Source organism: Typha angustifolia, chromosome 3, assembly GCF_048772165.1.
Source record: "Typha angustifolia cultivar Huaian chromosome 3, ASM4877216v1, whole genome shotgun sequence".
Classification (NCBI taxonomy): domain Eukaryota; kingdom Viridiplantae; phylum Streptophyta; class Magnoliopsida; order Poales; family Typhaceae; genus Typha; species Typha angustifolia.
Window position 1 is genome coordinate 73,154 of NC_133241.1, and position 27,529 is coordinate 100,682.

Sequence of the window (27,529 nt, forward strand, 5' to 3'; positions counted from 1 at the left end):
GCGCCGTGCACTATAAATAGGAGGAAAGAGAGATTGAGAGCCGCATTCCTCCACCAAGAGCAAAAATAGACCGAAACGATCGGTTAGGATGCGAGTATTGTAGGAAGGGGGAAGCAGAAGAGACGCCTTGTCGATTTATATAAATTCGTCTCTCACTAGGAGATCTCTTTACCTTCGAATAAACATCTTCTTTCCTTTCTTCCTTCCAGGACTCCTCCTCTTCTTATAACGTGTCCTGGAAGTACTAGAGAGAGAGAGAGAGAGAGAGAGAGAGAGAGAGAGAGAGAGAGAGAGAGAGAGAGAGAGAGAGACTCCAACTCCAACTCCAACTCCAACTTCAACTCCAATGCGGCGCGCGGCTTCCTTCGATCTGGTGATTCGTGCTCTCCAAATCCCTCCCTCCCGTACCATATATCGTCTCGCAGGGATGGGGGCATACCAATTCATCAAGAATACCGACGATGACCTCATTATTACTAATAATAAGAAGGACCTCGAGTCCGCCAATTTCTTGGGATCCCACAACCCTAACAATTCCAACACCTCCTCCTCCCAGCCTAGGATGCGGCAACGTCTCCTCTCGCTCGACGTCTTCCGAGGGATCACCGTAGCGGTATGTATATATACAATCTCGTACTTCTGCCTCGCTTTTAATCTATCTGCATTGTGAATCTCAATCGGATTTCTTCTTAGTTTTTCTTTTCCTTTAATTTCCATTAGACTTTTACGCTATGATTTATGTATTCTGATTCTTTATTTTGATCATCTCCGATGAGATGTTTTACTAATAGTCCAGGTTCTCCGTACTTTAAAAGTCTATCTTTTTCGATCTTATTTTTGGTTTTTTTTCCTTGTTCTCTCTCTGAAAAAAGAAAAGAAAAAAAACCCTCCCCTCTCTTTCGTGCTTTTTGTTGGAACGGATAGTTATTTGATAATATATTTTTGTGCCATATCGAACTTTTCGGATCATATCTATATCTGTTGTGGTCCAACAAATATTCCTTGCAATAGATGCAGCAAATTTAGGCGGTGGACAACTATTCTTGTTAATTTGATCGATACTGCGTCGTAACTTTCGGAGTTGGTTCGGAAGAAATATCTCTTGAAATAAGGGAAGGCCTTCTTAATTTTATCCAGAAAAATAGGCTACTAGAGTCGGTTGATAAGGATATAAATCCACATTTCCGATCTCCTCTTCCAGTTACAAGTTATAATCTTATGCGTGAGCACCTGTCTCTTTGGATGCTTTAACCAATCTACACCAATAGCTGACTTCTTAATATGTTCTTAATTAACTTTACGTATGACATTGACATATAACAATTGACGACAAGACGTATTTTAATAATTTTTATTTAATACCCTAATGAGTGATCATTTTCTCTATTTTGGGTAACACGTACATCCTTCCTCCCCCACGTTATACTTTGGAAATTCGTTAATGGCATATTAGAGCTTTCTTTTCTTCTTAACTCTTGTGATTTGTGGTCGTGTCCTTACCTAAAGCTTTCTTTTTGGGTTGGGGCAGTTGCGGAGATCTGAAGCTTAGTTGCTATTAACATAGTAACAAGCTAGGTGGCACAAGTTTTTTCGCTAACCTTGCACGAGGAGTTTAGGTGCACGTCACGGGGTTGGTCTAGCTCTCTTTGCTTTCATCTTCTTCTCTTTTCTTTTCTCAGTTTGTGAAGTGATTCTGTGAGACGTGTGGCTTGTTCGGTTCCTTTAGGAGGACAACGTCGTCTTTCCTTTTTAAATGTTAAAAGCAAGATGGAATTCCGTTTGGTAAGGACTAAGGAGGGTGAGTTGTGAGACCTCTCGTTGCTGGAGCTGGTCTACTGCCCGACTCCGTCCTTGAGAGATCCATGAAATGGAAGATGCATGCGCTTTGGGCAGTACCGTTAGAGTTTGGAATAAGATAATACAGAGGTGGGAGGATACCTGGCACCAATCTCAGCGAAGCATAGAGGTTATATGCTGGAGAAAAACGAGAAACCTATATCACGATACATGAGAGGTGAATTATTTAAAGAATAAGAAGACAAGTTCCAAAGGACGGGATACTGTCAAGGCCAGCAATGGAAACGGAATTTCTTTGATTTTTTTATATCATAGTGTTTTTCTAGAGAAAAAAATTTAGTAATGTCACAATTAAATCGATATCGTTGTAATTCAAACTCAGAAACACTCATATAATATAGGCTCTTTTAACCGTCTCTAAGTACTAATCCATTGGGGATTCGACATTAGTGTTGTAATTGGGAAATGGGAAAAAAGTTGATTGGATTTTACATGCTAACCGAATTTTATCTATCTATACACATAAATAAAAAACATGTGCCCACAAATTTTATCAAGAATCTGAAAAGCCTTTTGGAGGAAATATGCATGACTCCCCAAAACATAAGAGTGCACACAGCCTTTTGGAAGAAACATGCATGACTCTAAAAACCTGGAGTGCACACTGCCTTACTCTGGAAGGAGTAACATGTGAAATTTGTATTACAGTATCATGATTTTAGTCATTCTCGTGTTGTCCTGTGACAGCTGAATTTCTATGCAGAGCATATTATACAGGGAAGATTTTCGTTGGACTCTAGCATTATGCTATCTTCTTTATGGAGTTTGATCTCTTTACATAGTCATGTTCTTCATGTACATTATTATCTGTTGGCAAATCGTACTAACTACAATTGCTAACATACTGTCCTGTGTGCATTTCCCTCATACATATCCTTGTTTGCAGCTAATGATCCTTGTTGATAATGCCGGAGCATTTCTTCCCTCAATAAGTCATTCTCCCTGGGATGGTGTAAACCTAGCTGATTTCGTCATGCCATTTTTCCTATTTATAGTTGGAGTTTCTTTGGCACTGGCATACAAGGTAAGCTTAGCAAATTAAAGGACGAATCATGTAGCATTATTTTGGGACTTGTTATTTTGCATAGATCGTCACGGTAGCAAGGGAAGTATCTTGAATATATACATCATTGTCTAAACTTTTAGAAGTATGATCTCTGATGTATTGTGGTGACATTTGACCCTTGGAGAATAGATATTGACCAAAGCTATTGTTCACGTTGTGCACAGAGAGTACCAAACAGGATTGCGGCAACTAAGAAGGCTACACTTAGGGCAGTGAAGCTTTTTGTTTTAGGCCTAGTTCTCCAAGGTACCTGATTTTCTACTATTTACTGTTTATTAAGAAGAATCTGTTCATTCCAGTGCTCTGCTTTCTAATCTGAATTTGTTCTTTGACAAGGTGGCTTCTTTCATGGTATCCATAATTTAACTTATGGAGTTGATATTTCAAGTATACGGTTAATGGGTGTACTGCAGGTAATTTCCTGCAATTGTTTTCATCTCGTTACTACACTGATGGTTAATTTTAATTACGAATCGCTTCAACTAATTTAATACTGTGAAAGATATGATTTTATAGATAGAACGAAGCATGCAATTGAATAATTGACTAATTTTTTCTTCCGAAACATCTATAATTATTTTTATCTTCTTTCCTGAGAAGAGGTGATTATATGATTATCATCTTCTGCTGCTTGAAGCAGATGGCCATCCATTGTTGATGCATGTGCTATTTCTTATTGTTCGGAGAACTAAACTTTTATTTCCTGAAGGCTATTTTCCATGCATGGTAATGATCTACTAGTTGAAATTTTATTATGATGCAGAGAATTGCAATAGCCTATTTGTTGGTAGCAATTTGTGAAATTTGGCTAAGAAGTGATGGTGATGTAGATTCTGGATATGGTTTGCTAAGGAGATACAAGTTCCAATTGTGAGTACCGTGACTTACTATAAAGCTTTTAAATAGACTGGTCGACAGTTCCATTTTTTTATTTTTTATTTTAATTTTAGGTCATTCTCTTAATTTTCATGAATTTCTTACTTCATCCCTATTATTTCTTGTTAGATTTATGGGTTTCATTGTCACGATGACCTACATGGTCCTCTTATATGGCTTGTATGTGCCGGATTGGGAGTACAAGTTGCTGGACTCGGGCTCCGCAGGGGAATCCTTCTTTGTAAGTGCTATCTTATGTTTTTTTTTGTTTTGAATTGGATGGTCTTTTTGTCTTGGACATTGAGAAATCTGCTTTGCTTTCATAAATTTGTATTGCATAACTTTGTGAAACTTATGAAATGCTTTTATATCTTGGTAGCAATACTAATTTCAATTTGGAATTTTATTATTTTCCTGTTCAAATGAAGGTTCAGTTTTCAATTGTTAATATCTGCATATATAATATTCGCCAGGTGAAATGTGGAGTGAGGGGCGATACGAGACCTGGTTGCAATGCTGTTGGCATGATTGATCGCAAATTTCTAGGCCTCCAGCATCTCTATAAACACCCAGTCTATCAAAGGACAAAGGTTCTTACATGCATAGATGAGTCATACCTTTTGCCACCCCTTTCCTATATCGTAACAGCTAGCTGTTCTGTCCCTACAGCAATGCAGCAAAAATTCACCACAAAATGGGCCCCTTCCTCCAGGTGCTCAATCATGGTGTCAAGCTCCTTTCGATCCCGAGGGGCTCCTTAGGTCCTTTCTTTCTTCTCTCTCTCTCTCTCTCTCTCTCTCTCTCTCTCTCTCTCTCTCTCTCTCTCTCTCTCTCTCTCTCTCTCTCTCTCTCTATATATATATATATATATATATATATCAGCATCATACCAGCTTTAAACTTTCAACAAATGTCTTCTATCTATACTGACATTCTGTGTTACCATTGCAGCTCCATGATGGCGATAGTGACTTGCTTGATTGGGCTGCAGTTTGGGCATGTTATTGTACATTTTAAGGTACGATAATAATCTTCACGGTTTTATATTTAACCTTCACCTTAGGAAATATCTTATCCAATGGAATCTTAAACCTTATTGTTTGGATTACAGGATCATGGAGAGAGGATCTTCCAATGGATGATTTCTTCCTTTTGCCTGTTAGCTGCGGCCTTTTCACTTGATTTCTACGGTAAACAAACTGGCTTGTGTATTCATCTCAAATGGATTACACTCTAGTTAATCGCAAGCACTAATATATTTACCACTTCTCTTGTGATAGGAATCCATATGAACAAGCCATTGTACACGTTAAGCTACACTTGTGTCACCGCTGGTGCAGCTGGGCTCCTATTCGCTGGAATATATGTGCTGGTGAGATCTCTAAATTCTATGAGCCATCTACATTGTCTTATATCTCCTAAACATTGAAGTCCTCAACCTTGTGGAATAATTTCTCTTGGCAGGTTGATGTGTATGGCTATAGGAGACTAACCTTTGCAATGGAGTGGATGGGAATGCATGCATTGATGATCTTTATTCTAGTGGCGTGCAACGTCTTGCCGGTCTTTATCCAGGGATTCTACTGGAAGGAGCCTCAAAACAATCTTGTGAGCTTCCTGTTCCTTATTCTCCTATCTAGAAGCTGAAACAAATGTTTGTTTATTTGGTTTGATTGTCCTATCTTGTTGATTCTAAACAGCTGAAGGTCATTGGGATCTGAGATTGGTCTTCAAATTTTGGTGGGGAATGCAGCCGCTAGCTTATATCAAGTGCTGTGAGTGACGAGTTTTCTCATCAAAAAATAGCTTTGCTGAACCTTTGGGACGAAGAGGGAGCTGCAACATTGCTCTTCCAACTTGTATTGTATGTTAGTGGTTTAATGAGTAGCAAGTAGATATAAATTTGCTGATCTCTTTCTCTCTCTCTCTCTCACTGCGTGTGTCTAAGCCAAAATGATTCTATTTGAGGAACATGTGGGATACCTTATCCTTAAGGTCTCCCTCTATGGGTGCAAAGGAAATAAAAATCCCTCCCAACAAAGTTAACTTGAGCATCTGCAATCGTACTCCAAATCTCCAAATTTGGAGTTCCGGGACCCCCAATGGGACTCCAAATTTGGTGCAGCCCGGCTCCAAATAATTTCAGACTTTCTAATTTCAACTTTGCCTTATAAATGTTTATCGAGACTTTTAAAATAAATTTAATATTAAATTATTTTTGAATTAATTAAAATATTAAAATTATGTAATAAATATTCTTTTATTATTTAAAATTGATGTGTTCTAAAATTATTTAGATAATAACTCAAAATTATTTTTTAATATAAATATTAAATATTAAATATTAAAAATATATAAATACCTCAAATAAAAATTATATTTTTTTATTTCAGTTCCGTCTTAAGTATTCAATAAGCGTATTTTGAGTCTTAAAATATCTTTTCTATGGTATGTAGTATTACACAAGCACTCATATTTTAATTAAATAATAATAATTTAAATTAAATATTAGTCTTATTTTAAAGATTCGGAAGAATATCTTACCATATATTTTTATTCAAAAAATAATATTATATTAAGTGATTTAAAATACGTATTATAAATATATACATTATATTAATTTTTTTTAAATATAGGCCAAGTACCGTACTTTTGGCTATATATTTGGAGCAGGAGCAGCAAGCTCAAAAAAAATCCCCACCTCTATTTTTTTAAATTTAAAAATCTAAAGAAATTTGTACACGAATAAAAAAAATAGTCTTTGAAGAAAATAATCTCACAATAAAACATCAAATAATTAACTTGATGCATATTGATCATAAAATTCTCTTAGGAAACAATTAAGGTTATATAAATAAAAGATCATACACCGGTTATATAGTGAAAAATTCAAGAAGGGTTATCTTTCCTTCTCTTACTTTATAAAATAAGACTAATGAAAAATATAGTTTAAAGGCTCTCTCAGTTCTCTCGTATACTCTTACGTAACTAAATAAGACCACTATAAGTATATACTTGCTATCCCCAAGGTTCTCCTGCTTAATAAGTGAAATATCAAAATGATCTTAGCAGTAAGACATCAATTAGATGAGAAAATAATGACAAAAATATAAGCAAATAAAACACTAATTTTCAACACAAGTATTTAGAAAATATATTTCTTTAGGAAAAACCAAACAAACATTTCTCATGTAACAATCACTCACTCATGCCCACCATGAAAAAGCGCAAGCCGAAACAATCATATAATAAACTAAATTTTCAAGAACACAAAAAGAACCAATCATTGCGGAGATGGAGCTGTCGGCGGCGATGGTGGAGGAGATTGGCCTTGGTAGTAGGGAATAACAGTATAGATGGTCTGCAAGATGGTCATGACGAGCAGGAAGATGGCGGCGGCGAGGGAGAGGAACGCCCATGGGCTCCTGAAGTAGGTGTGGATGAGGTTGGCCCTCCACATGTTCCATGGCTTGCGGCAGTAGGCGTTCACCATCCGGTGCACATCGTCCAACGAGCTCTCCGGATCTAATGCCACGTCCTTCGACAGGCCGTTGAACAGCTTGGCCACGGCCTTGTCGCTCCCCACCGCGTTCTGGATGATCCCGTTGGAGTTGAGCAAGCTGACGTCCTTGGCCGAGTCGATGATGTTGTCCATGAAGAACACGTAGGACGTTACCTCGTTGCCGGCGCCGACGTGGAGGCGCTCGAAGGCCATGAGGTTGAGGAACAGGAATTCGGTGGCATCGTCGACCACGATGACCGGGAGATGGAGGACGCCGTGGCGGAAGCGGATGTCGCGGAGGCTGTTGGACTTGCTCTTCTTGAATCGGATGCCCGCCTCGTACAGCTCCAAGGCTGACCGGATGATCTCGTTGGACGCCGGCTCCGAGTGGCGGCGGCGGGCGGACGGGTACTGACCTTGGAGCATGCTCTTGCGGAACACGTCAAGAGGGTGGAGGCCTAGGCCTCCAATAGACGTCCGGGCCGCTATCGGGCTCGCCGCCAAGAACCTGAGCACCATCTTGTTGATATGGTCCTCGTCCTACATTATTCATTCCAATATTAATTAGTGGATCAAATTAATTTGAATAAGAATTAATAGTACCTTGAATTTGCCGGTCTCGACGGCGTTTAGCTTGTCGAGGACGAGAAGAGGGAGCTGGTTCTCAATCATGAGCATATCCCGCTTGATGTAGGAGACGGTGTAGAGAATGCCGTGAAGGCTAAAGATGGGATCGTTGCTGGCGTAGTCGTTTTGGCCCCAATTGGCGACGCGCATGACCTCCATCATGAAGCAACCGTCCACGATCATCAGCTGCAGGAATCGATCCTTGTGTACTCTCCAATCCTCGTCCAAATTCTCGTACGCGTCCTGCAGCTGCTCCACCACCTCCTCCATCGCAATCACGAACTCTTCCAAGGGCTTCTTGGCCCTCCTCAGGAAGTGGAGGAGTGCCCTGTGCTTGTGCTCCTCCATGGGTCTTAGCTGGGTCTCCCCGTGGTGGAATGGACCAAAGGACACGATCTGAGGCCTGTACGCCTTGCTGTTGAGATCTTTGATGCAAGCCGGCAACCTGTAGATCGAGTGCTTGCTCCAAAGCTCAAGCTCCAAAGAAGGATCCCAGTCCTTGAGCCTCTTCTCGGTCTCTATCACCCAGCTTTGCTCCCCGCCGGCCATTCCAATTTTACACCGAAACTATAGAGATAACAGAGCTAATGAATTAATAGCCCTTGTTCCCTGCCATTTATATATGTGCTCAGACAGGGAGAATATAGTAGGACTTGCAAAGGAGATCATCGATCATCTCGGCGTCGAAGCTTCCGCTTGTTCTCTCTGCTGCATCCTTTACAGCTAAGCCAATCAGGAGGATTTGACAGGCTTTACTGCGGGATATTGATCAGAAGGTGAGGGAAGAGTGTAGCGCAGGGGAAGTATATCTCTTTCTGGGAGACCGCTCCCTCCCGCAGGATTTTGACGAAGGGATGGCCCCCATGGCAAGTCATCTCACATATGCATAATTTTAGATCGATTTAAAGATCCGCCTTTGTATTTTCTATTCCCTCATGCACAAAATGATGATTGTCTGATTGCCTAAAAACTACTAGCTAGCTTAAAAGGCAACCTCATATTCTGGAATTTTTACCCTACATTATATAAATGCGCTTGCACAGCCTCCTTTATAATATTTACCATATTTGCACTAGGGGAAATGCCACTGGAATACGTTCGTTAGAAGCAGGTCGATCTGAATATCTGATGCATGCTTGTGCCTTGTCAAAATGTGAAAGGATCTGCTTAATTGGTGGATGTGATCTGATCTGACAGACACGCCAACACAAGACGACACGTGTATAATACTTTCAGGAATCTCTCTTCTCTAGAAATGGAATGTATGGTATTAAAAAAAAAATGAACTAAATAAACTAGAATATTCTGATTCAGGACATAATCATGTAAACTCAGAATAATGTGAGACAGGAATAGAAGGATGCTGAATTTGAACGCATGGAGGTATTAAACACAGGCTGGAGAACACAAAACATTCAATACATGACCAAATGAACATCAGGAACCAAAAATGTTTATTGATACATCAAAGGTAGTCAAAACTCCTTTTTTTAATGGTGCTGTGAATGTCTCCCCATTTGTTGTAGACATAGCATCGAATTGATAATATTTTAAGATGGCAACTTGAGGTATCAAACAGTTGATCAAGCCGCTATTTGTACTAGTAGGATGCTGAATCTCATAAACAAGGGAAAATGCACTTTTACATACATGGTTCTTCTGCAGCTTACTTAAATATATGAGAGTTATCTATAGTTCTTGCAATCTAATGCTAGCTGTCAATAAGTGCAATCAGCTGGTCCACAACATCAGGATCAGCGAGAGTACTTGTATCTCCTAGTTCATCCAGCTGCCTGGAGGCAATTTTCCTTAATATTCTCCTCATTATTTTCCCACTCCTTGTTTTAGGCAGTCCAGGTGCCCAGTGAATTTTGTCCGGAGCAGCAAATGCACCAATCTGAAAAATCCAATTCTAACCTTATCAGAACAAAAAAAATCTGCTCATGATTGCATCCAGTATAACAACCTTAAAGAAATGTGATGTTTGGGTATTTCTGGAGACAGATACTAAATCAAGTGACAGAAAGCAGGGATCAAATGAGTTATCTTTTCACCAAGAACTTATGTTGCCAGATATTGTAGATGTAATAACCTATCTAGAGTCAGAAGCACATTTAGCCGATGCGGTTACCACTGGGATTTCAAGTTGTCGTATGAAACTATAACTTGTCTTAGGACAGGGTAATATCTGTTGCTATTTCTAGAAGTGTTGCTACCACTGCATGCATGAAGTCTTAGGCATGTACACCAAGTCCACACAGAAAGGACCTCCTTTTGCAAGAATATGAGAGCCTAGCACTTGGTCTTATTAAATAAAGAAAAACAGAAATAAGAGCTAGTATAGAATCACTTGAGATTGGCACTCACAGCTGCCACAGAATAATTACTTTCTTACCTCATCATGACATACAATAGGTGAAATAGATATGACCATGTATAGTATGTTTGCAACTATTAAGGTAGAGTGAGAAAACTGCTGTGTAATGTAATTGTTAACCCCTAATATATCAATTCTGGCGTGAATGGATTAGGATGTTTGATTCACAACAGGCACACATGATAACGAAAAGGTACCAATGTTAAAGGATGCAAATTATGAAGGATAGTACTTGCCAACCTAAGACGTGATGTAGATTGTTCACCAATAGTATGAGGAAATGTGCAACAAGGGAATTGGAATGCTGAACTATGCATTTTAGAGGCCAAAAGCGAAGGCAGAAAAGGGAAAAAGAAAAACAAACGAATGAAGGGTCAACCACTGCAACAAAAATGCCAAATACCATTTAAGAGAAAAACTACCTGGTTGCGAACTGCTAATATGAAGCTCTTCCGGAGTTCTTCACTGTAAGAAACACTGTCCACCAAAGTAACAAAAGCATATATTCCCTGCCCTTTAACCTGGGGAAAATAAAGCTTGTTAACTGAGGGTCATATAATACAAAAGTAATGAAATGGAGAAGAGGCAGAGTTGCACTTCGTGCTCAACACCAACAACAGCAGCCTCTGCACACAGGGGATGTGAAACAAGGGCAGATTCTACTTCTGCTGTCCCAATCCGATGTCCACTGCAAACACATTAAGACAGTTAAAATAACAAATCCTACATATATATGAGAATATCTAAGTTTAGATGGAGGAGGATTGTCTCATTGAAGCAAGCTGCCAGTAAGTATCAAAATGGAAGATTAGCAAGCACATTTAAGATACCTGACATTTATAACATCGTCCACCCTTCCAGTTATCCAATGGTAACCATCTTTGTCCCTGAGTTATCAACACAAATAGCAGAGCATAACCATTCGTGCAATGTAGAATCTAGATGATGAAGGGCCAATCATATTGTCCAATTGACTGAATAGTTATAACTTATAACATACACTGGATAGAGATGGAAACTGGATTGGTCAAATTCTGAAATAGATTTACCTGCTGCAGCCATCACCAGTGAAATAATAGCCAGGGAATGGTTTGAAGTATGTGGTCTCATATCTTTCATGATCACCATAAAGTGTTCGAAAAGCCCCAGGCCATGACTTTTTGATGCAAAGATACCCTTTGCATTCGCCTTCTATCTCATTCCCTTTCTCATCAACAATGACTGGCTGTAATTTTTGTGCATGCTTAGTAATAGAACAGAACAGAATTCTAGTCGAAAACCTATTTTACTCGTTCAAGTCATGTCATAACATACATGAACCCCAAAGAATGGAAAGGTGGCAGAACCAGGCTTCTGTGGCCATGCTCCAGGTAAAGGCGTTATCTGCAGCAAACACATAAGAACAAAAATTATGCTGATAAAATATATGAAGGACCAGAGAGGAGTAGGCAATTTTGCTTTCCAACTTGAAAATCAGAAAACAGCAGGCCACTTATACATTTCAATAAGAAAATAAATATTGATGAAAAGACAAGAGTTTACCATAAAGCCACCAGACTCAGTTTGCCACCATGTATCTGATATTGGGCATCGAGAGTCCCCAACAACATTGAAAAGCCACCTACAGAGCATATGACGAGATCTCAAAAATCATTTCCAGTGAAAGTAGATCTAGTAATGCATAAATAAATCCTTGGAGAATTTGTATGACCTCCATGCACTAGGATTAATGGGCTCCCCTACACTTCCTAGAACACGTAGAGATTTACGGGAGTGGCGAGTAACATACTGCATGAGAGAATCAAGATGAACATAGAATATAATGAAAGTTAACAATATACATACTTGAGAAAGCCAGAAAGCTATTTCATATCACAATAAAACACATACCTCATCACCATCGCGCATGAGGGAACGAATCAGTGTAGGAGCAGTATAGAATATTGTTACTTTGTACTTATCGACAATGTCCCAACAACGACCAGGATCTGGGTAGTTTGGGGCCTGAAAAATGTTGTACACAAGTACTGTAAAGATGACAATTTCTCTGGGTACAAGCCTAGTGTACCTTGAAAATGAGAGTATAACAAGTATTAATGATTCACAAGTAACTTTTGTAGTTATAAGCATGCATATTACTGTAAGAGAAAACCATGGCTGCTTAGGATCGCAATCATACTGGGATACCGATGTGGTGTCTTCTGCTATCAATGAGCACAAAAATAAAGACTAGACTAGTAGTATAGCATGGAGCATAAATGACACGATGTTCAGATGACTATCTGGTGGTAGAAACTAGTAAGTAGTAACTTTAAAATAAAGATGGGAGCAAAATATGATAACTTTGTGAAGATTACCATTATATAAAATTTAATAGTATTTTAATAACTAATAACAAGTAATGGTTCTCTCAAAATCAGCTATACTAGAATATGGACCAGTTTTCTACCACCAATGCAGAAACATTAAGTTATCTAGGTCACTATTACTATGAAGATGTCAAGAATAAAGATATTCATTTCCTACATTTACGATGCATTAAAGATCATAGATAGTTACCCCTTCAAAAACCACAACAGTTGCCCCGTTCAGAAGAGGGCCATATGTAACATAGCTATGCCCAGTGATCCACCCACAGTCAGCAGTGCACCTGATGTCAGAAAGAAAAGGACAACAAGGATGTTATCAGATGACCAAACTTTGCAAACACAGCACCTCAAAGAAGGAAATTAATAACCCGACATATACCAGTAGACATCTGATGGCTTGTAGTCAAAAGCATATTTAAATGTTGTTGCACTGTATACCATATATCCCCCAGTTGTATGCAGAACACCCTTCATATAAAAAAAAATCAAATGTTAACTTTTGGCCCAAAAAGATGCTGGCGACAATTTAAACAAGTTTAAGGTGATCAACCTTAGGTTTCCCAGTGCTGCCACTTGTATAAAGAAGAAACAGTGGATCTTCTGCGTCAATCCATTCGACCTCACATGTGGTTAGGAAATTAGGGACAACATCCTGAGAGACAACCTCACACAAAGTATTAGCATCTACCCACTTACCATGATAAATAAATGAGATGAGCATTCAGTAATTCAGGACAAACTTTAGCACAAAAGAGATACACTTTAATCCATCCTCCTAAAGAACTGCAAAGGAACAAGTATAGAGATGCCAGTGCCTGAGCAAAAAAGTAGACCAACCTGCCACCAAACATCTCTTCCATCCTGCCATTCTGTAGCTTCTCTCTTCATGACTGATTTGTTTTCATACGTCAAACAGATACCTGCTTCAATAATATAGGGAGTGAATATGAACTAAGACAATGAAGAAAGAATTACCTTTCTAGGTGTCAGAATTAAAAAAAAAAACAAAAGTGTTCCAATGCAGAAGTACGGATATGACCAAGAAAAGAAAGATCTTAATAGTTAATATATCAAACATACCGTACTAGACTATCAGAAATTTGATGTCATGAAAGTAGGGAAAGGATAAGTCGTTTGATATGAACTCAACATCCTAATATAGATGCCGATAATCATCTTATTTCAATCTCTCAAAAGGTGAGCACAGTTGATGAATAGAAAATGCACCAAGGAACAATAATGTTATACACAGGTTATCACTATGCAGAATCTTATCTCTCCTGAAGTTCTTACTGCATACCTACAAGTATGTTGTTATTGGCACATTCAACCAGAGCAGCATCCACAATCTCCTTGAGATGGAGGACTTTCGAGCCTCTTCGTACGCCATTGCAAGTGATCACAACTTTCGGTTTACAATCTATGATCCTTTGGGCAAGTGCCTCTGCAGAGAACCCAGCAAACACAACCTGAACAAAACTGAAGAAAATCATCACATCATCCATTTATGAACCTGATTTTGTCGGTTGGACATTACCGAGTGGACAGCACCAATGCGTGCACATGCCAACATGGAAATTGGCAGTTCCATCAACATAGGCAAGTAGATCACCACAGCATCCCCCTTCCCTACACCGACATGCTTCAAATAATTGGCGAGCTGCAGTAGAAGATTTGAAGACACATTAGTATAAATCATGCCTTTGACATCCCAAACTAGGATCAGATGATAGATTGGTAGAGGTGTACCTGGCAAACCTTGTCCAACAGCTGGGTGTAGGTCAACTGACCGTCTTGACCCGGGTCATTCCCTTCCCAATACAGAGCAACTTTCTCCCCATTTCCTGCCTCGATATTTCGATCCAGAGCATTGTAACATATATTTGTGGTGGCTCCTTTGAACCACTATTGAATTACAGCAGCAGAAGAGGAAGATCAAACTCTGATGCAGCTACTACACTAACAGACTGATAAATGAACTAACCTCAATCTGAACAGTCCCCTTGGTCACATCAATATTCTCTGTATAGACCTCCGGATCCCATTTCTCTTTCCAGTAGAAACCGCTGGCAATCTCCGACCAGAAACCCGCAGGATCCTCTATCGACCTCTTATACATTTTGTGATACTGATTCAAGAGATAGTATTAGCGGCGAAACTAATTCAAAAATCCTTCCTTTCTGTCGTCTATCGTGGATTCATCGTTAACCCGAAAGGGAAAAAGTTACCATTTGTGTCCCGAAAAAAATACAAAAAATCGAACTACTACGTTTTTTTTTTTTTTCACTTATCTATATTCGAGTTAGCAGAAGTGTTGGCATAGGCATGGATCAAAGTTGTTAATAAGTAATATAATTCTAAACAAGACAAATGGCGGCGAAAGCAAGAAAGAGAGAAGAAGAAGAAAAATTATATCTTTGGGTGGACGGAATTGATAGCGGACCTGCACGGGGGAGGAGACGAGGGCTTGCTGGGAGAAGTCGTGGCTGGGGAAGACGAGGTCGTTCTCCTCGGAGGCGAGGGACTCGCCGAGGACGACGGCGTTGAGATGGGAGATTCTCCCAGCGCCAGACGGCAGCTCGGCCATCGACTCCACGTGCCGGAGGTTGTCGGAGGCCGCAATGCTCCGCCGCGATGACGACTCGGCCGCATCGTTCGTCCCCATCGCTCGGCAACCGGAGCTCGTCAGAAGAGGGTGAGAGAACCGCGCAGGGGAAGAATGAGAGGAGTAGTAGTAAGAGCGCAGGAGAGAGCGAGTAAGACGAGAAGGAGACGAAGAAAGATAGACGGGATAGTGGTATATAAGTTGATGAAGATGGGCCATCATGCGTCAGCGCCTGCGAGGTCCTTTTTAACCTAATTTCTGACCGATGATAATCAAACATTCACCAAAATATACATATATATACCACCATGCCCGCCGTATCCCTCGCTCTTTCCTCCTTTTCTCTGGTGGCAGCAGTGGAAGAAGCCCGAGGGCCGGTAGACTCTAAAAACGATTCCTTCTTTGGTAGTCTAACCAAGGATTAACTCACATTTATCTAATGATAGATAAGTAGGATAGGAAGACCGTCCTATTAAGATTTCAGGGGCATACGAAATTTAAAACCATCTTCACATTTGGGCTGCCTTCACCCCTTCCCTGTCGAGAGACGCTGTCGTATCCAATTTGCAACTTGGGCACATGACATGAGCCACATGTCTCCAAAGTCTGGCTAAGCCTACCCAACCAGAGATGGTGACATGGATAAATTAAAAAAATAATGAAACATGCTCCTTTACATTATTTACTCGTTGACAGAGTCAAGCAGCAAACTTTTATTTTTCTTAGCTCAGCCTTTGCGTCATATGGATCAAATAATGTCAGCGTACCCTTTAACGGGGAGACGTAGCTGTTGAATGGTTGGCCGGCACAGAAAGAAAACATCAATGCTTTTTTTTTTTAGGTGGCTTTTATAATTTTTGAGTTTAAATTTGTTTTATGCTTTCACAGCACGGAATGTAACTAGCCGAGTTTTTAGCTCTTTATGAATTCCAATAAAAAAAAAAAAAAAAGAACGAAGAGATAAGATAGACAGCAAATCGAAGGACTAATTGCCTCGCTTAATTAAGCTGTTGCGCTGCTTGCGCATACGTAGTTGCTTTCCTTGAAATCAATATTTAGAAATATTTTGCGGCAGACATGCATAAGACGTGGGTTATAAGGTTGGACTTAAAAGACTTTTGGAAATCAACGATTGAATAGAAAAGAGATGATTGTAGGTGCTGCTCAAATATCTTGATACTACGGTTTCTTTCTATTCTTGTATATATTAGCAGCCGAATAGTCAATATTCTGATAGTACGTTGTATTTAGTTGTCGTCGAACTCGGTCTTGTATGTAGGGTCGCTCAAATGTCCTTTCGGGAATCCACCCGGGAGGCTTGTATCTACGATGCTGGTTACACCTTATTAGAACAATAGGAATAGCTCACAAGTTATTGAAGCGATTCTCTTAAAGTATCGAGCCATAAAAGTTCCTTGTTTTTGTCGATTTGTCGAGCTTAGAAATTAAGCCAATTGTCTAATATTTTACTGAGAAAATAAGACAACGAAGAGAAGAGAACCAAACAACTACTACAGTGGGCCGGGCTTTTGTTTTTGGGCTGATATGAACCCAAGAGCGAAATATTGGGTATGTGCCAAATCTTACTTAATGATGGGCTCGGCTGTTGGAGTCGTTCTAGGCCCACGTATTCAAATATTGTTAACACGGTGTTATACGACAGTATCCATCTCCATGAATCCACTAAATCCTACATGTATTCTCCATTCTTTTCTCCTCTCTGAGAGAATTCTGGCACCGGAGGAGGCCTTACATTTTGTACTTCTCCTACTTGTATTGTTCCTTTTCTTTTCTTTTCTTTTCTTTTTTCTTTTATTTTTCCAAGTTACGTTACCAAGGGCGCCCTCCAGCATGTACAGATCCAGAGAAGTAATGCTTTTATCCATAGGTGGTAGTTTATCTCTGTCTCGTCAGTCTTAACTACAGGGCATTAAGATTGGAAGTAGGAGGACTAATACGGTAGATATGGAAGAATTCAAGAACAAAGATACAAATATACTAGTAAGTACGTAGCTTGTGATCTTCCAGTTTAAGCTAGCTTTTGAATGAACATACAGCTTCGCGAACATGTTATAAAATTCTTCTGCAATCAATGCTTGGACATAGGGAAAGGTAATTCTTGTGCGAAATGGCTACCCAGATCACCCCTGTGGCACATGTTGGATCTCTTGGGAAGCCAAGGGCATAGCATGGGCCCCTCGCCACCTAATAATACTTGTACGATTATTGTGGCGGTTAGCAATCCGGTGGGCTTGGACCTACGGGTTTCCTTTAACCAGATCTAACAGATATATGCAATGGATCAATCCTATTCCTGGGTGCGCTACGTACCCAGGACCAGCAGGATGACCCTGATATCTCAACCGCCAGCCAATGGTTTCGCCACAAACCAATTGCTGCCTATTATTTATTACGACACCCGAGGCTATAACTTTAAGCGTCATTTGTGAAACAAAAAAAATGTTAGATTACCTTGCTATCCTTAATTCTTGCGATGGTTAACTTCCTCCATTCTCCCGGAGAATGCCGGAAGAACGGAGATAGATATCTATGTAAAGAAAGAGAGGGCATTTGCGTCATTCAGCGGACTATTTCATTGTGGGCCCATGGTTTTCATTTCGTGGGGACGGGACTGCGAGTCGGTATCCCGGGATGCTTGGAAACGGGCTGCCCCGGCTCGGTCTATAAACAGAATCCCTCCAGCAGCAATGGGTTAACGCAGTTTGGCGCCTCAATTAAGGTTCTTTACTACTGGTATGTGCCGTGTCTCTCCTCTTCTCCCTTGTCTTTCATTCTTCTTCATTAATCCCTGCCTCACAAACGAGATCATAACCTCATTTCACCTAAATAAATCATCAATTAAGGAATTCTCTTTTTAATATCTTTGTCAAGTAAATGAACTCATTGGCGGCCCATTTCCTTGAATTTCTTTTTTCTCATACTGTTATGGATCTGAGTGAATGATTTGTTGTTTCGGTAATTCAGATCCTGATCTGACACTGGGGGAAGAAAAATAATACATTCTGAAACCTGAAATGGCATCCAACTACGTTGACGCCGGCGAAGAGATTATGGTGGAATCCTACCTCCACCACCATCACCATCACCATCAACAAGAAGACAAGGCGTCGCCGTCGCCACGGGAAAGCTGCCATAGTAGGAGTAGTGCATGTTCCCCCAACTCCTCCAGCTGCGGCCACGGCGCTGGCCCCAAATGCGTGTGCGCGCCGGCCACCCATGCCGGCTCCTTTAAGTGCCGGCTCCACCGCGCGAACTCGCGCCACCCGCCTTCCTCTCCACCACCGAGGGCTATCTCCTCTTCATCCAACCGAACCATCGCGGCCCAGTAGTATTATTTATTTTAGTAGCAATTCATGTTGGAAGTTGGATGCATGCCCTGCTTGCTTGCCGTTAACAAGAAAATAAATTAGATAGCTACAAGCTAGAAGAAGAGAATTATACGTACGCATGTGAATTGATCTCCATTTCTTTCCTTCTTGATCCTCTCGAATGTCACGGCCGGCCTACTTAATCTATTCCCTGTATAAGCGTGGAGTGTGACCACTCGGTGCAGCTAAGTTCATTACTACCAATATGTGATTGCTCTTTTAATTCTTAGAGCTTCATTGAGTGGGGGTGATTTTTTATATTGTTTTTTGAGAAGATTTGTTATCATTCAGAGGCATGTAACCAAGGCCATGTTCAAATGAATTCGGTGCATGCTATTTCTCTCGTCTCTCTTGTTACTTCATTATCTGTGTGAAAATTAAGCATAAGAAATGGAAATGATTGAAACCAACACGAAAGTTTGCAATCTGTCAATTAATGTCGACGGGCATATATAGTTTTCAGTGATTGTGCAGTTCGGTGAGATATTTATCTGGGCCAGCCACTGACGAGAAAGTGGGTCATGCATTACGTCAATGCTCTAGATCGCAAGCAAACTGGGCCCTTCTAAACTAGAAGCCCACACACATCTTTTTCTTTTGTCTAATTATTGTTGTACATTTTCAATCTATTCTTATCTTCTCCTATCTGAGATTCGTATATTTTAATTATTATCTAACCATGTGTCTCCCTTTAACTATATGATCATTGAATAAAAAATTTTAGTATCTTAAAAATATTGGTAGAAGACTCATATTTATTCAAGCAATGAGATTATTAATGTTCTAGGGTATTACAGTAATTTACACTTTTTCTATCCAAGTTTGGAAAATAAAAGTTAATAATTTTATATTAGTCTAGATCACACAAAGGGTAAAATGATATAAATAAAAATTTAACGAGAAGGAAATAGATACAATTAGCAATTGGAATAAATTAAGTAGGTTTGGATTGAATCAACTTCACCATAATATAAATATGACATAATGATTAAATAGATCAAAAATGGTAGACATGAACATAACTCTATTATTAAACAATTAGCACAATATGATATGTGCAATCAGTTTAATAAATAGGTCATTTACACATATAACACAATAACTGACACAATTTACATAATTAAAAAAAATTAAAACACTACACATTTGCTCGAACTTAAGAAACTTAAACAACACAAAAAATAAGTGGAAAAAGATATATCAGTGATCAAATAAAATGATCAATAAACACATAGCTAAATGAATGTATAAGAAAAGATTTCTATCAACTACTTGCACTTCAAACCACAAATAAGAGCAAATTAAACTGAATATTACAGTGAAAAAGACGAGATTAATTATTATTTTTTCCACTATTACTCGAGGTCAAGATTGGGTTGGTGGAATGTCTTGGATTGGTCGAGATCGAGGTTGTGGTAGCGATCACAGTTCAAGGAGTGGAGAGGGATTTGGTACGTTGATGGTTTTAATATCATCTATAGATACTGCATACTCTATATATAGGTAGGGATCGGCTTCGGTCTTCGGAGAAGAAGTCTCTGAATCCGACCGTCCCCTTTACCAAGGCCATTAAACATGAATGCGTCCATTTATCTGCTGTCCATCTGTGTAGAAGTTATGTAAGATGGGGATTGGTGATGTCAGGACATTATGGTAAATTTAAATAGATAAACTAATTGGGAGAGGTTCATATCAATGTGAAGTTTGTAATCTTCATGATTCCTGAAGGTTATGGATAGATTAATATAGCATGGTTATCATGGTGAATCGGTCCACCAAGCAGCACCCGGACTACGTATATTATAAAGCAGCTTGATTATTCTGATAATATTTCCGTCGAAATTAACTCAAAGTACTTATTCCTCAATGCATCTCTCTTCACCTGGATCTATATATGGATCTAGGACTTCCTACTACGGTAGAGGCATTAAAAATTATTAAACTCTCTAGCCAATTAGATATACAACAAGTTGCTCGAAGGATCAGATAGTTGACGTTATAAAAGGACAAAATTGATCCTTTTTTCCTCCTTACTAGAAAATGACATTTGTTATATTCTATGGAACTAACGTATATTTTATGGAGCAAACATTACTATTGAGACAGGCAAATCCCGTCCACGTCGAGGCATTCGAATATTTCTTGCTATTTGAGTTTGAGAAGAGAAACAGAATAAAGAAGTTTAATAGAAATTTTCTTTTCTTTTTTTCTTTTTTCCGGTCAAGAAATATTCAACTTGGTGAAGTACTGAAGTTTATGGTTTTATGGTAGTTTTAGGTCATCATAATATCTTCTTTGTTCTTAATGGGCTCAAACAGTGGTTTAAGCCTAAAGCCCAACCAAGCTTGTCTTTTCAAACACAAGTGTCGAATAACCTTCCACTTGTATTACAAATCAAATAAAAAAAGTTCCAAGTTTACACCGACATACACACTCGACCCATATAAGTTTAGTATATTATCTCTACGCCTAAATTTAATAATTAAAAGTCATAGACTATCAACTCAAAGATCGTAGAAGCAGAAACAGTCCACGGGCTTGTACGTGCTTTTTTATTTATTAATTTATAGGAATTGTACAGAATTTTTTGTCAACTCCTCTCTCATTAGATACTTTGAATCAACTCCTCTGCAGATTCATACGAGATACTCATCCATCTTCTCCCTTAACTTCGCATGCTGAACGCTACCAGGTAATCTCTCTCTCTCTCTCTCTCTCTCTCTGCTCTATAAACTTCGGAAGAGCACTCTTCCAAGAATAATCTGTTGCGCTTTCTTTTCCTGCAAGGAAATCCATTCATTACGTTGGGTTATGCATGATTTATTATCCGGTGTGATCGATCTACTTACTCGTATGAAACTTTTATTCAGATTGAATAAAAAGGTGAGGGATGGGAAGAGGAGAGCAGCTCAATCCTTGGGCGCGATCCGCCATCTGAACTAACTAATGGAAACATCGGTGCGCTCCATTTGCTCCTCGCTGTTGTTCTCTCTCTCTCTCTCTCTCTCTCTCTCTCTCTCTCAAGGACGTAGCTCGATGTGCCAATATACAGGGAATCGCTTCAAGGGAAAGACAAACTGCTGCTCCAACAAGTGAAAACGCCGAGTCCTACCCATGGGTTCATTCGTTAAGGAGAAGAACTCCATCCTCTTTGCAGGTGATGTTTGCTTCTCCAATAATCACATACTTGTTGACTCAGGTTGTCTTAGTCATCCAAATTAAGCAATTCCGTGTTTTATATCACAAAACCACTCTTATTTAGATTCATGACCTATGTACTGATAGCTATATTCACCTAATGATATCGAATCTCTTTGGTGGTATTAACTATCCTATGCCCTGTTATTGCTTCCTTTTTACAACAGAGACTGGTGTTCGAAGATCTTTAAAGATCGGTCCATCACTTGTTTTTGCTCAAACGCATTTTTATTGTTTCTAGTTTTCTACACAACCCATGTGCAGGAAACACCTATTTGAATTTATATAATCTTTGGAAGAATCGTATAGAAGTTGTTGTCAAATCGTATACAAGAGATCATAAGATGCACTGTGGAAAAGGTATCAAGGTTGTTCCAACTATTTAGATTCCCAATATTGCAGCCATTTTCACAGTTCTCATTTCTATTGCTCAAAGTAACTTTGTCTTTTCTTTATCGAGTTACATATAATTCAAATTAAGGCATCAAGCGACCATATGATATGAACTAATTGGAGCAACATGAAAGAAAATGAGGTACATGAAGAATAAGAAGTTTATCTAAGCTACAAGCTGATTGCTAGAAGCTCCACCAAAATCCACTCTAACTAATTTGACCCATATTTTGCATGATTTGGGAACTTTAAGTAACTACATGATAGACAAGTTATTACAAGAATATTCCTCTGAAATTTTTTCTTGAGGATAGGTGGTGTATCATTGTGATACGTAAAATGCACATGGACCAAAGTACTAGTGTCCATTTGTATGTTATAAGTTATAACTAAGGGAAGAGCTATAGTTAGCCTGCCAGAGGGATGAATAAGGTTATAAGGTTAGAAATTATTGTCGTTCTTGATTATAATACGGATTGGACACGACCAACTCGCCTCGAGTTGGATCATTTTTTGTATTTGTTTTGGATAAAAATAAGAAATTCTGGCTGATGCGTTCGAATGTCAGGAAGGGCCGTTCGAACGTCTACACAACGTTCTCACATACAGAACAATATTTTTGGCCGTTGAATGTGGTCAAAGGGTGTTCGAATGCCCATTGGCTAGTTGTTTCTTATTAGGATTTATTTATAATTTTTGAACGATTGGCTAATATCTAAATATGTGGAATAGTAGCCACTTTGTGATTTTTTATTATTGGAGCATTTGTTTTGCATCTAGGCTTGAATTGACCTTTTTCCTTCTCCTTCCTTCTCCTCGGTATCTATCCTGAGCTTCCTTCCACAACCGAGATTAATCCTCCGTCACTTCTCCCTCCTCACTCCAGCAACCAGTCAAACCTAAAAGTTCTATTTTCCTCCTCATCTTGTTCAAGATACTATTTCACCACCACAGTCATTATCCTCTTCTATAACTCTAACCCTAACCATATCACCAATTTTCATCATCCACATTCATCCTATCACCCTCTCGTTTTTTGTCAATATATCAACCATAAATTTTGATCTATCAATTCGATCGATAAGATTCCAGTTATGTTGGATTACTGATTTCGAGAGGAATAACATATATGAATCTCAAGTAATTTCAATAGTTAGATCAATTTCTATTGCCTTTAAAAATTCTATGTTCAACTTTATCCAGTATTGCGACTCGAATCAATCTTCTTCAAAAGTGATTGCAATAGAAGCATAGTAAATCTCATGTAGAAATCAGATGATTCAGGATGATAGCTAGGGAAACTTCTTAAACTAGATAGATTGGCATTCAATAGGAACAAATGATGTAACTGAATTCACAGAAAGTATGAATTCTCTTCTTCTCATACTGGAAAAATGTTAATATCCATTAGAGCTGTGAGAAATTTCTATGGCATGATATATATTTGCAAACTTCACTTGTCTTTACTTGCTAAGCAGTTGCATTGATATTTTTCGCTCTTGACTAGAATATGACTCTTGAGCGAAGCTAGCATAGCTAAAATCCAAGTTCAACTTGTTCTACATATGGTAAGTATCTTAAGCAAAAGCAGTTCTTGAAATGTTATGATTTAAGAAGACTATATTATCAGCATTAACTTTTTCTCCAGATGCACATGTGCAATTCAGTGTATTTACGATGGATTTTTATTTCATAAAAGAGTGATACTAGGGATTGGTCACTTCAGAATGCAAAAGTACAGCATAATGTGGCTCCTCAACAAATTTCCATAGATGATGCAAGTTGAATATTATTTCTCTGTATAATAACCATTTTTCACTAGTCATCATTACATTAAATCTCCTTTGATTATCTAACATGTTACCTGCATCCTACTCATCTATTAGCAAAGGAGTAACATATTTAAATTTATGATGCTTGTTCGAACATTATGTCAGAATAACATAATAAGTAGCTCTCATATTGTATCAGAGTTTCCAAATTCAAATTCCAATACTGTGGGTATATTGTGGGATACCATTAAATTCTCGCTTCTCTAAAAAAAAAGCAGCTTGAAGAAATCTCCTTGTTCATGTTTTGACTGTTACACTGGTGGCATTCTTTGTAACAAACAATTTATATTGTGGGTAAGCTATTAACGTCTTGAAAATCATATTTTCATTCAGGGTTGGTTTGCTTTTGGCTTTAAGTACAAAAAATAATATCTTTCAGCATGATATAGAGTCAAGTCAATTTCAGAAAGAACTAAACCACACTATAGCATGAGAAGCCGTTCATCTTATCCTCAAGTGGCTATGGGAGGATTTGAAAAGCTTGATAGGACAACCAGTGATCTAAATATTAGTTTTGGCTATCAATGCAATTCCTATCAAAGCAGTGATACTGAAGCTAATTGTGAATATAAGCTTTCTACCGGGCTTGAGGTTCAAGATTCCAGAATTTTGTCACGAAGTAATTCATTTTCTTGCTTATCCAGTGCTGCCCTTAGTGCCAATAATACATTGGCGAATACAAGTATGTGTAACGGTCTTCTTGGAAAGAAGATCTTACCAGGATTGGATTCCATAAATTCATTCAGAAAGTATTCTCCTATTGCAAGATTGGATTTGTTGTCATCACCTTCTGGGAGCAGCATATCAACTGATAATGATATACTTGAAAATAATATAAACTCATGGAGATCTATGAGTGCTCCTGCAACTGTTGAATCCTCAAGTTTTCTAAATTCTATGGACGTACAGATGGCTGGCGGACCAGCTGGGGAAGATCGAGTCCAGGTTGTATGTTCCGAGGAAAATGGATGGCTATTTTGTGGAATATATGATGGATTCAATGGAAGAGATGCAGCTGATTATTTGGCAGGTACTTTGTATGATAATATAGGATTTTATTTGTATCTGTTAGAGTGTCGCATTAAACAACAAAAGGAATCAAGTGGCTCATGTGAAAAAACTCTATTTTCATCAACTAGTGAAACCGTTAATAATGAGTTATCTTTGAGGAGATCAGAAGTTGAAGATACTCAAAACATGCCTTCTAATTCTTTAGATGGAGAATTCCCTTCTGAATCTTTTCAATTTAGTGTATTGAATTGTCTTACTAGTGCTCTTGCACAAGCTGAGAGTGATTTTATGAGCATGATTGAGCGAGAAATGAATGACAGACCGGATTTAGTTTCAATCGGATCTTGTGTCCTTGTTGTGCTTCTTCATCGGATGGATTTATATGTTTTGAACCTAGGAGATAGCAGAGGCGTGTTGGCTACTACTAGTTTTTCTGGTGATTCAGTGCAAGCCATCCAGCTAACTGAGACTCATACAGTTGATAATGAAGTAGAGCAAAAAAAGCTTGTGTCTGACCATCCAGATGATCCTTCAGTCATCACTTATAATAGAGTAAAAGGAAAGCTGAAAGTTACTCGTGCATTTGGAGTTGTCTATCTAAAAGAGGTAATAATAATATGATTGCTATTTTATATAATAATGATTCAAGTAAATTAAACTTTATGTTTGCTAATACCTATGCAGAGAAAATTTAATGATGCACTCATGGGCATTCTTCGAGTTCCAAATTTATGCAGCCCACCATATGTTTCTAACCATCCGCACACCTTGACCCACCGAGTATCAGGAAAGGACTTGTTTGTTGTACTCGGCAGTGATGGTCTCTTTGATTTCTTCAGCAACAATGAAGTTGTTGAAATAGTTCATCAGTTCATGGAGGAAAATCCTTTTGGTGATCCTGCAAAACATTTAATTGAGGAGCTTCTAGTTCGAGCAGCTAAAGATGCAGGTACCTGTTGGACTCTCTTTTATATGCAGTGCATGTGGTGTTCTTTTTTTCATTTCCATTTTTATTTTTATGTTATTTTGGTATACCTAGAGTAATATAACATGAATTGCATGTGCAATTTAGCCTCTTATTTTCATCTGAATGTGAAATTTGATATATGTCTCAGAAAACTGTCTCATAATTCTTCATGATTCTGGTCAAATCATTCAGATGGAAGATTATTTTCAAAATAATCAAAGCTCAAATCCAAATTATCACTGGTCTATCACAAGCTATAATGAAACATCAATTAATGTATTCTCTCTGCCATCTTAAAATTTTTCATTTGGATCATGATAGGATTACCCTTCTTTACATTGCTTTTGTTTACAAACTTCAATTTGGATGTCTACATTCTATCAGGTAACCTGAAACTTTTTCCGTTCCCTTCTGCTCTTAGATTTTTACATATGAAGTTCTTGATTCTCTACTTATGAGCTAAGATTATAATAAATGTATCTATCAGTTTCTAGTAGTTCTCTCTCTTGAGTATATGAAAATCGGTTCCTATTTCTAATCTCCATTCATTACTTGCATTTCAAGAAAGAGTCTAACAAAAGCTTTAAACTTTTACTGTTCATGTATTGAGTTTCGAAATGTTCTCCTTGGCATCAATTTCTTTGTTATAGACTAGTTATCTATTATGGTATAAGTGTTTGATTTTCTAGAGGTTTAGAGTTTAGACCTTGTTTAGCCTCATTTATTCCATCTTCTCTATTATATATTCTTGTGTGGTGTTGGGGACTGCCCACTCTATTATCTTTTATCCGTCCACATGCGTTTGTACAAGGGGCTGCATAAAAGGATGTGTTGAAGGCATAATATACATTGTTAGTCTTTTATCTTGTAGTTAAAGTTTTTGATTCAATTGATTATCTAACAATCTTAGTTAAAACTATTAAGTTTGACTTAATTTGCAGGTTTCAGTGCTGAGGAATTAATGAAAATACCAACTGGGATTAGGAGAGAATATCATGATGATGTGACGGTTATCGTGATCATCCTTGGAGATAAGCAGCAAACATCAACAGCATCAACGTCATTTTAGGGACCACCCAAAATGTTGAGCTGCATTGGATATTCTTTGAGAGCAGTTCGCCTGTAAGATTTGAAGGATAGTCAACAGAGTACTTAGTGTAGAAAAATCCTGAAGAAGTTTGCTGATTCTGTGTGCAATGCTATGTCAATCAATATGTTATCAATAAACTCTGGATTGTCTCATAAGAACAAGAGCTTTTATGTACGAGTTTCTGCAGAACTCACTAAGAGTTAAAGATCGTTGCCTGGTTAGACTGTGTAACCTTCCTTATCTGTAATTGCAATACGTTCTATAGAGTTGATGCTTGGTTCAGGATACATATTTTTGCAAATGTTAAATGGACCGTTGCTTATTTTATCCTTATGGTATAATATTTCAACATAGAAGATTTAATGTGGGC

General features: G+C 38.5%; 4 protein-coding genes across 12 annotated transcripts; 2 read left to right on the forward strand and 2 right to left on the reverse strand.

Moving 5' to 3' along the window:
* Nucleotides 1-59: 59 nt before the first annotated feature.
* Nucleotides 60-5,843, forward strand: LOC140779360 (uncharacterized). Its single transcript, XM_073124387.1, has 13 exons — nucleotides 60-613; nucleotides 2,744-2,881; nucleotides 3,088-3,169; nucleotides 3,260-3,336; nucleotides 3,687-3,793; nucleotides 3,929-4,040; nucleotides 4,273-4,389; nucleotides 4,469-4,560; nucleotides 4,751-4,817; nucleotides 4,911-4,989; nucleotides 5,080-5,171; nucleotides 5,264-5,407; nucleotides 5,500-5,843. Exons 1-13 carry the CDS (start codon nucleotides 347-349, stop codon nucleotides 5,518-5,520), a joined length of 1,395 nt encoding a protein of 464 aa, XP_072980488.1. The 5' UTR covers nucleotides 60-346; the 3' UTR covers nucleotides 5,521-5,843.
* Nucleotides 5,844-6,983: 1,140 nt separating this feature from the next.
* Nucleotides 6,984-9,244, reverse strand: LOC140779369 (UPF0481 protein At3g47200-like). Its single transcript, XM_073124398.1, has 2 exons — nucleotides 7,905-9,244; nucleotides 6,984-7,841 (listed from the first exon to the last, which is right to left on the reverse strand). Exons 1-2 carry the CDS (start codon nucleotides 8,475-8,477, stop codon nucleotides 7,083-7,085), a joined length of 1,332 nt encoding a protein of 443 aa, XP_072980499.1. The 5' UTR covers nucleotides 8,478-9,244; the 3' UTR covers nucleotides 6,984-7,082.
* A 121-nt stretch (nucleotides 9,245-9,365) lies between these two features.
* LOC140779337 (acetyl-coenzyme A synthetase, chloroplastic/glyoxysomal-like) lies at nucleotides 9,366-15,731 on the reverse strand. 3 transcript variants are annotated; one of them, XM_073124369.1, is made up of 19 exons: nucleotides 15,584-15,726; nucleotides 15,118-15,511; nucleotides 14,659-14,802; nucleotides 14,424-14,579; nucleotides 14,212-14,334; nucleotides 13,975-14,143; nucleotides 13,512-13,597; nucleotides 13,225-13,326; nucleotides 13,054-13,142; nucleotides 12,865-12,955; nucleotides 12,196-12,309; nucleotides 12,017-12,093; nucleotides 11,848-11,926; nucleotides 11,620-11,688; nucleotides 11,355-11,530; nucleotides 11,136-11,192; nucleotides 10,903-10,993; nucleotides 10,728-10,826; nucleotides 9,366-9,825 (listed from the first exon to the last, which is right to left on the reverse strand). In XM_073124369.1, exons 2-19 carry the CDS (start codon nucleotides 15,499-15,501, stop codon nucleotides 9,640-9,642), a joined length of 2,292 nt encoding a protein of 763 aa, XP_072980470.1. In that variant the 5' UTR covers nucleotides 15,502-15,511; nucleotides 15,584-15,726; the 3' UTR covers nucleotides 9,366-9,639. The 3 variants fall into 3 exon arrangements, with proteins under 3 accessions (XP_072980470.1, XP_072980465.1, XP_072980478.1); XM_073124364.1 differs by having other exon boundaries at nucleotides 15,118-15,731; XM_073124377.1 differs by having other exon boundaries at nucleotides 13,512-13,594; nucleotides 15,118-15,729.
* A 5,391-nt stretch (nucleotides 15,732-21,122) lies between these two features.
* LOC140758415 (probable protein phosphatase 2C 39) lies at nucleotides 21,123-27,459 on the forward strand. Of its 7 annotated transcripts, none has more exons than XM_073094571.1 (8): nucleotides 21,123-21,208; nucleotides 21,303-21,360; nucleotides 21,539-21,626; nucleotides 21,721-21,825; nucleotides 24,425-25,121; nucleotides 25,500-25,708; nucleotides 25,787-26,051; nucleotides 27,011-27,459. In XM_073094571.1, exons 5-8 carry the CDS (start codon nucleotides 24,521-24,523, stop codon nucleotides 27,136-27,138), a joined length of 1,203 nt encoding a protein of 400 aa, XP_072950672.1. In that variant the 5' UTR covers nucleotides 21,123-21,208; nucleotides 21,303-21,360; nucleotides 21,539-21,626; nucleotides 21,721-21,825; nucleotides 24,425-24,520; the 3' UTR covers nucleotides 27,139-27,459. The 7 variants fall into 7 exon arrangements, with proteins under 7 accessions (XP_072950672.1, XP_072950666.1, XP_072950670.1 ...); XM_073094572.1 differs by having other exon boundaries at nucleotides 21,124-21,208; nucleotides 25,001-25,121; XM_073094565.1 differs by having other exon boundaries at nucleotides 24,425-25,708.
* The last annotated feature ends 70 nt before the right edge of the window (nucleotides 27,460-27,529 follow it).

Coding starts and splice junctions, on each gene's coding strand:
- LOC140758415 (XM_073094565.1), top strand. CDS start 24,521: ATGAGAAGCCGTTCATCTTATCCTCAAGTGGCTATGGGAGGATTTGAA. Junction 25,709..25,786: donor GAGTTGTCTATCTAAAAGAG/GTAATAATAATA, acceptor ATACCTATGCAG/AGAAAATTTAATGATGCACT. Junction 26,052..27,010: donor TCGAGCAGCTAAAGATGCAG/GTACCTGTTGGA, acceptor CTTAATTTGCAG/GTTTCAGTGCTGAGGAATTA.
- LOC140779360 (XM_073124387.1), top strand. CDS start 347: ATGCGGCGCGCGGCTTCCTTCGATCTGGTGATTCGTGCTCTCCAAATC. Junction 3,337..3,686: donor GGTTAATGGGTGTACTGCAG/GTAATTTCCTGC, acceptor ATTATGATGCAG/AGAATTGCAATAGCCTATTT. Junction 4,390..4,468: donor CAGTCTATCAAAGGACAAAG/GTTCTTACATGC, acceptor CTGTCCCTACAG/CAATGCAGCAAAAATTCACC.
- LOC140779369 (XM_073124398.1), bottom strand. CDS start 8,477: ATGGCCGGCGGGGAGCAAAGCTGGGTGATAGAGACCGAGAAGAGGCTC. Junction 7,842..7,904: donor TCGAGACCGGCAAATTCAAG/GTACTATTAATT, acceptor TGAATAATGTAG/GACGAGGACCATATCAACAA.
- LOC140779337 (XM_073124364.1), bottom strand. CDS start 15,501: ATGATGGCCCATCTTCATCAACTTATATACCACTATCCCGTCTATCTT. Junction 14,144..14,211: donor GCATTGGTGCTGTCCACTCG/GTAATGTCCAAC, acceptor AGTTTTGTTCAG/GTTGTGTTTGCTGGGTTCTC. Junction 13,327..13,511: donor GAAGAGATGTTTGGTGGCAG/GTTGGTCTACTT, acceptor GTTGTCTCTCAG/GATGTTGTCCCTAATTTCCT.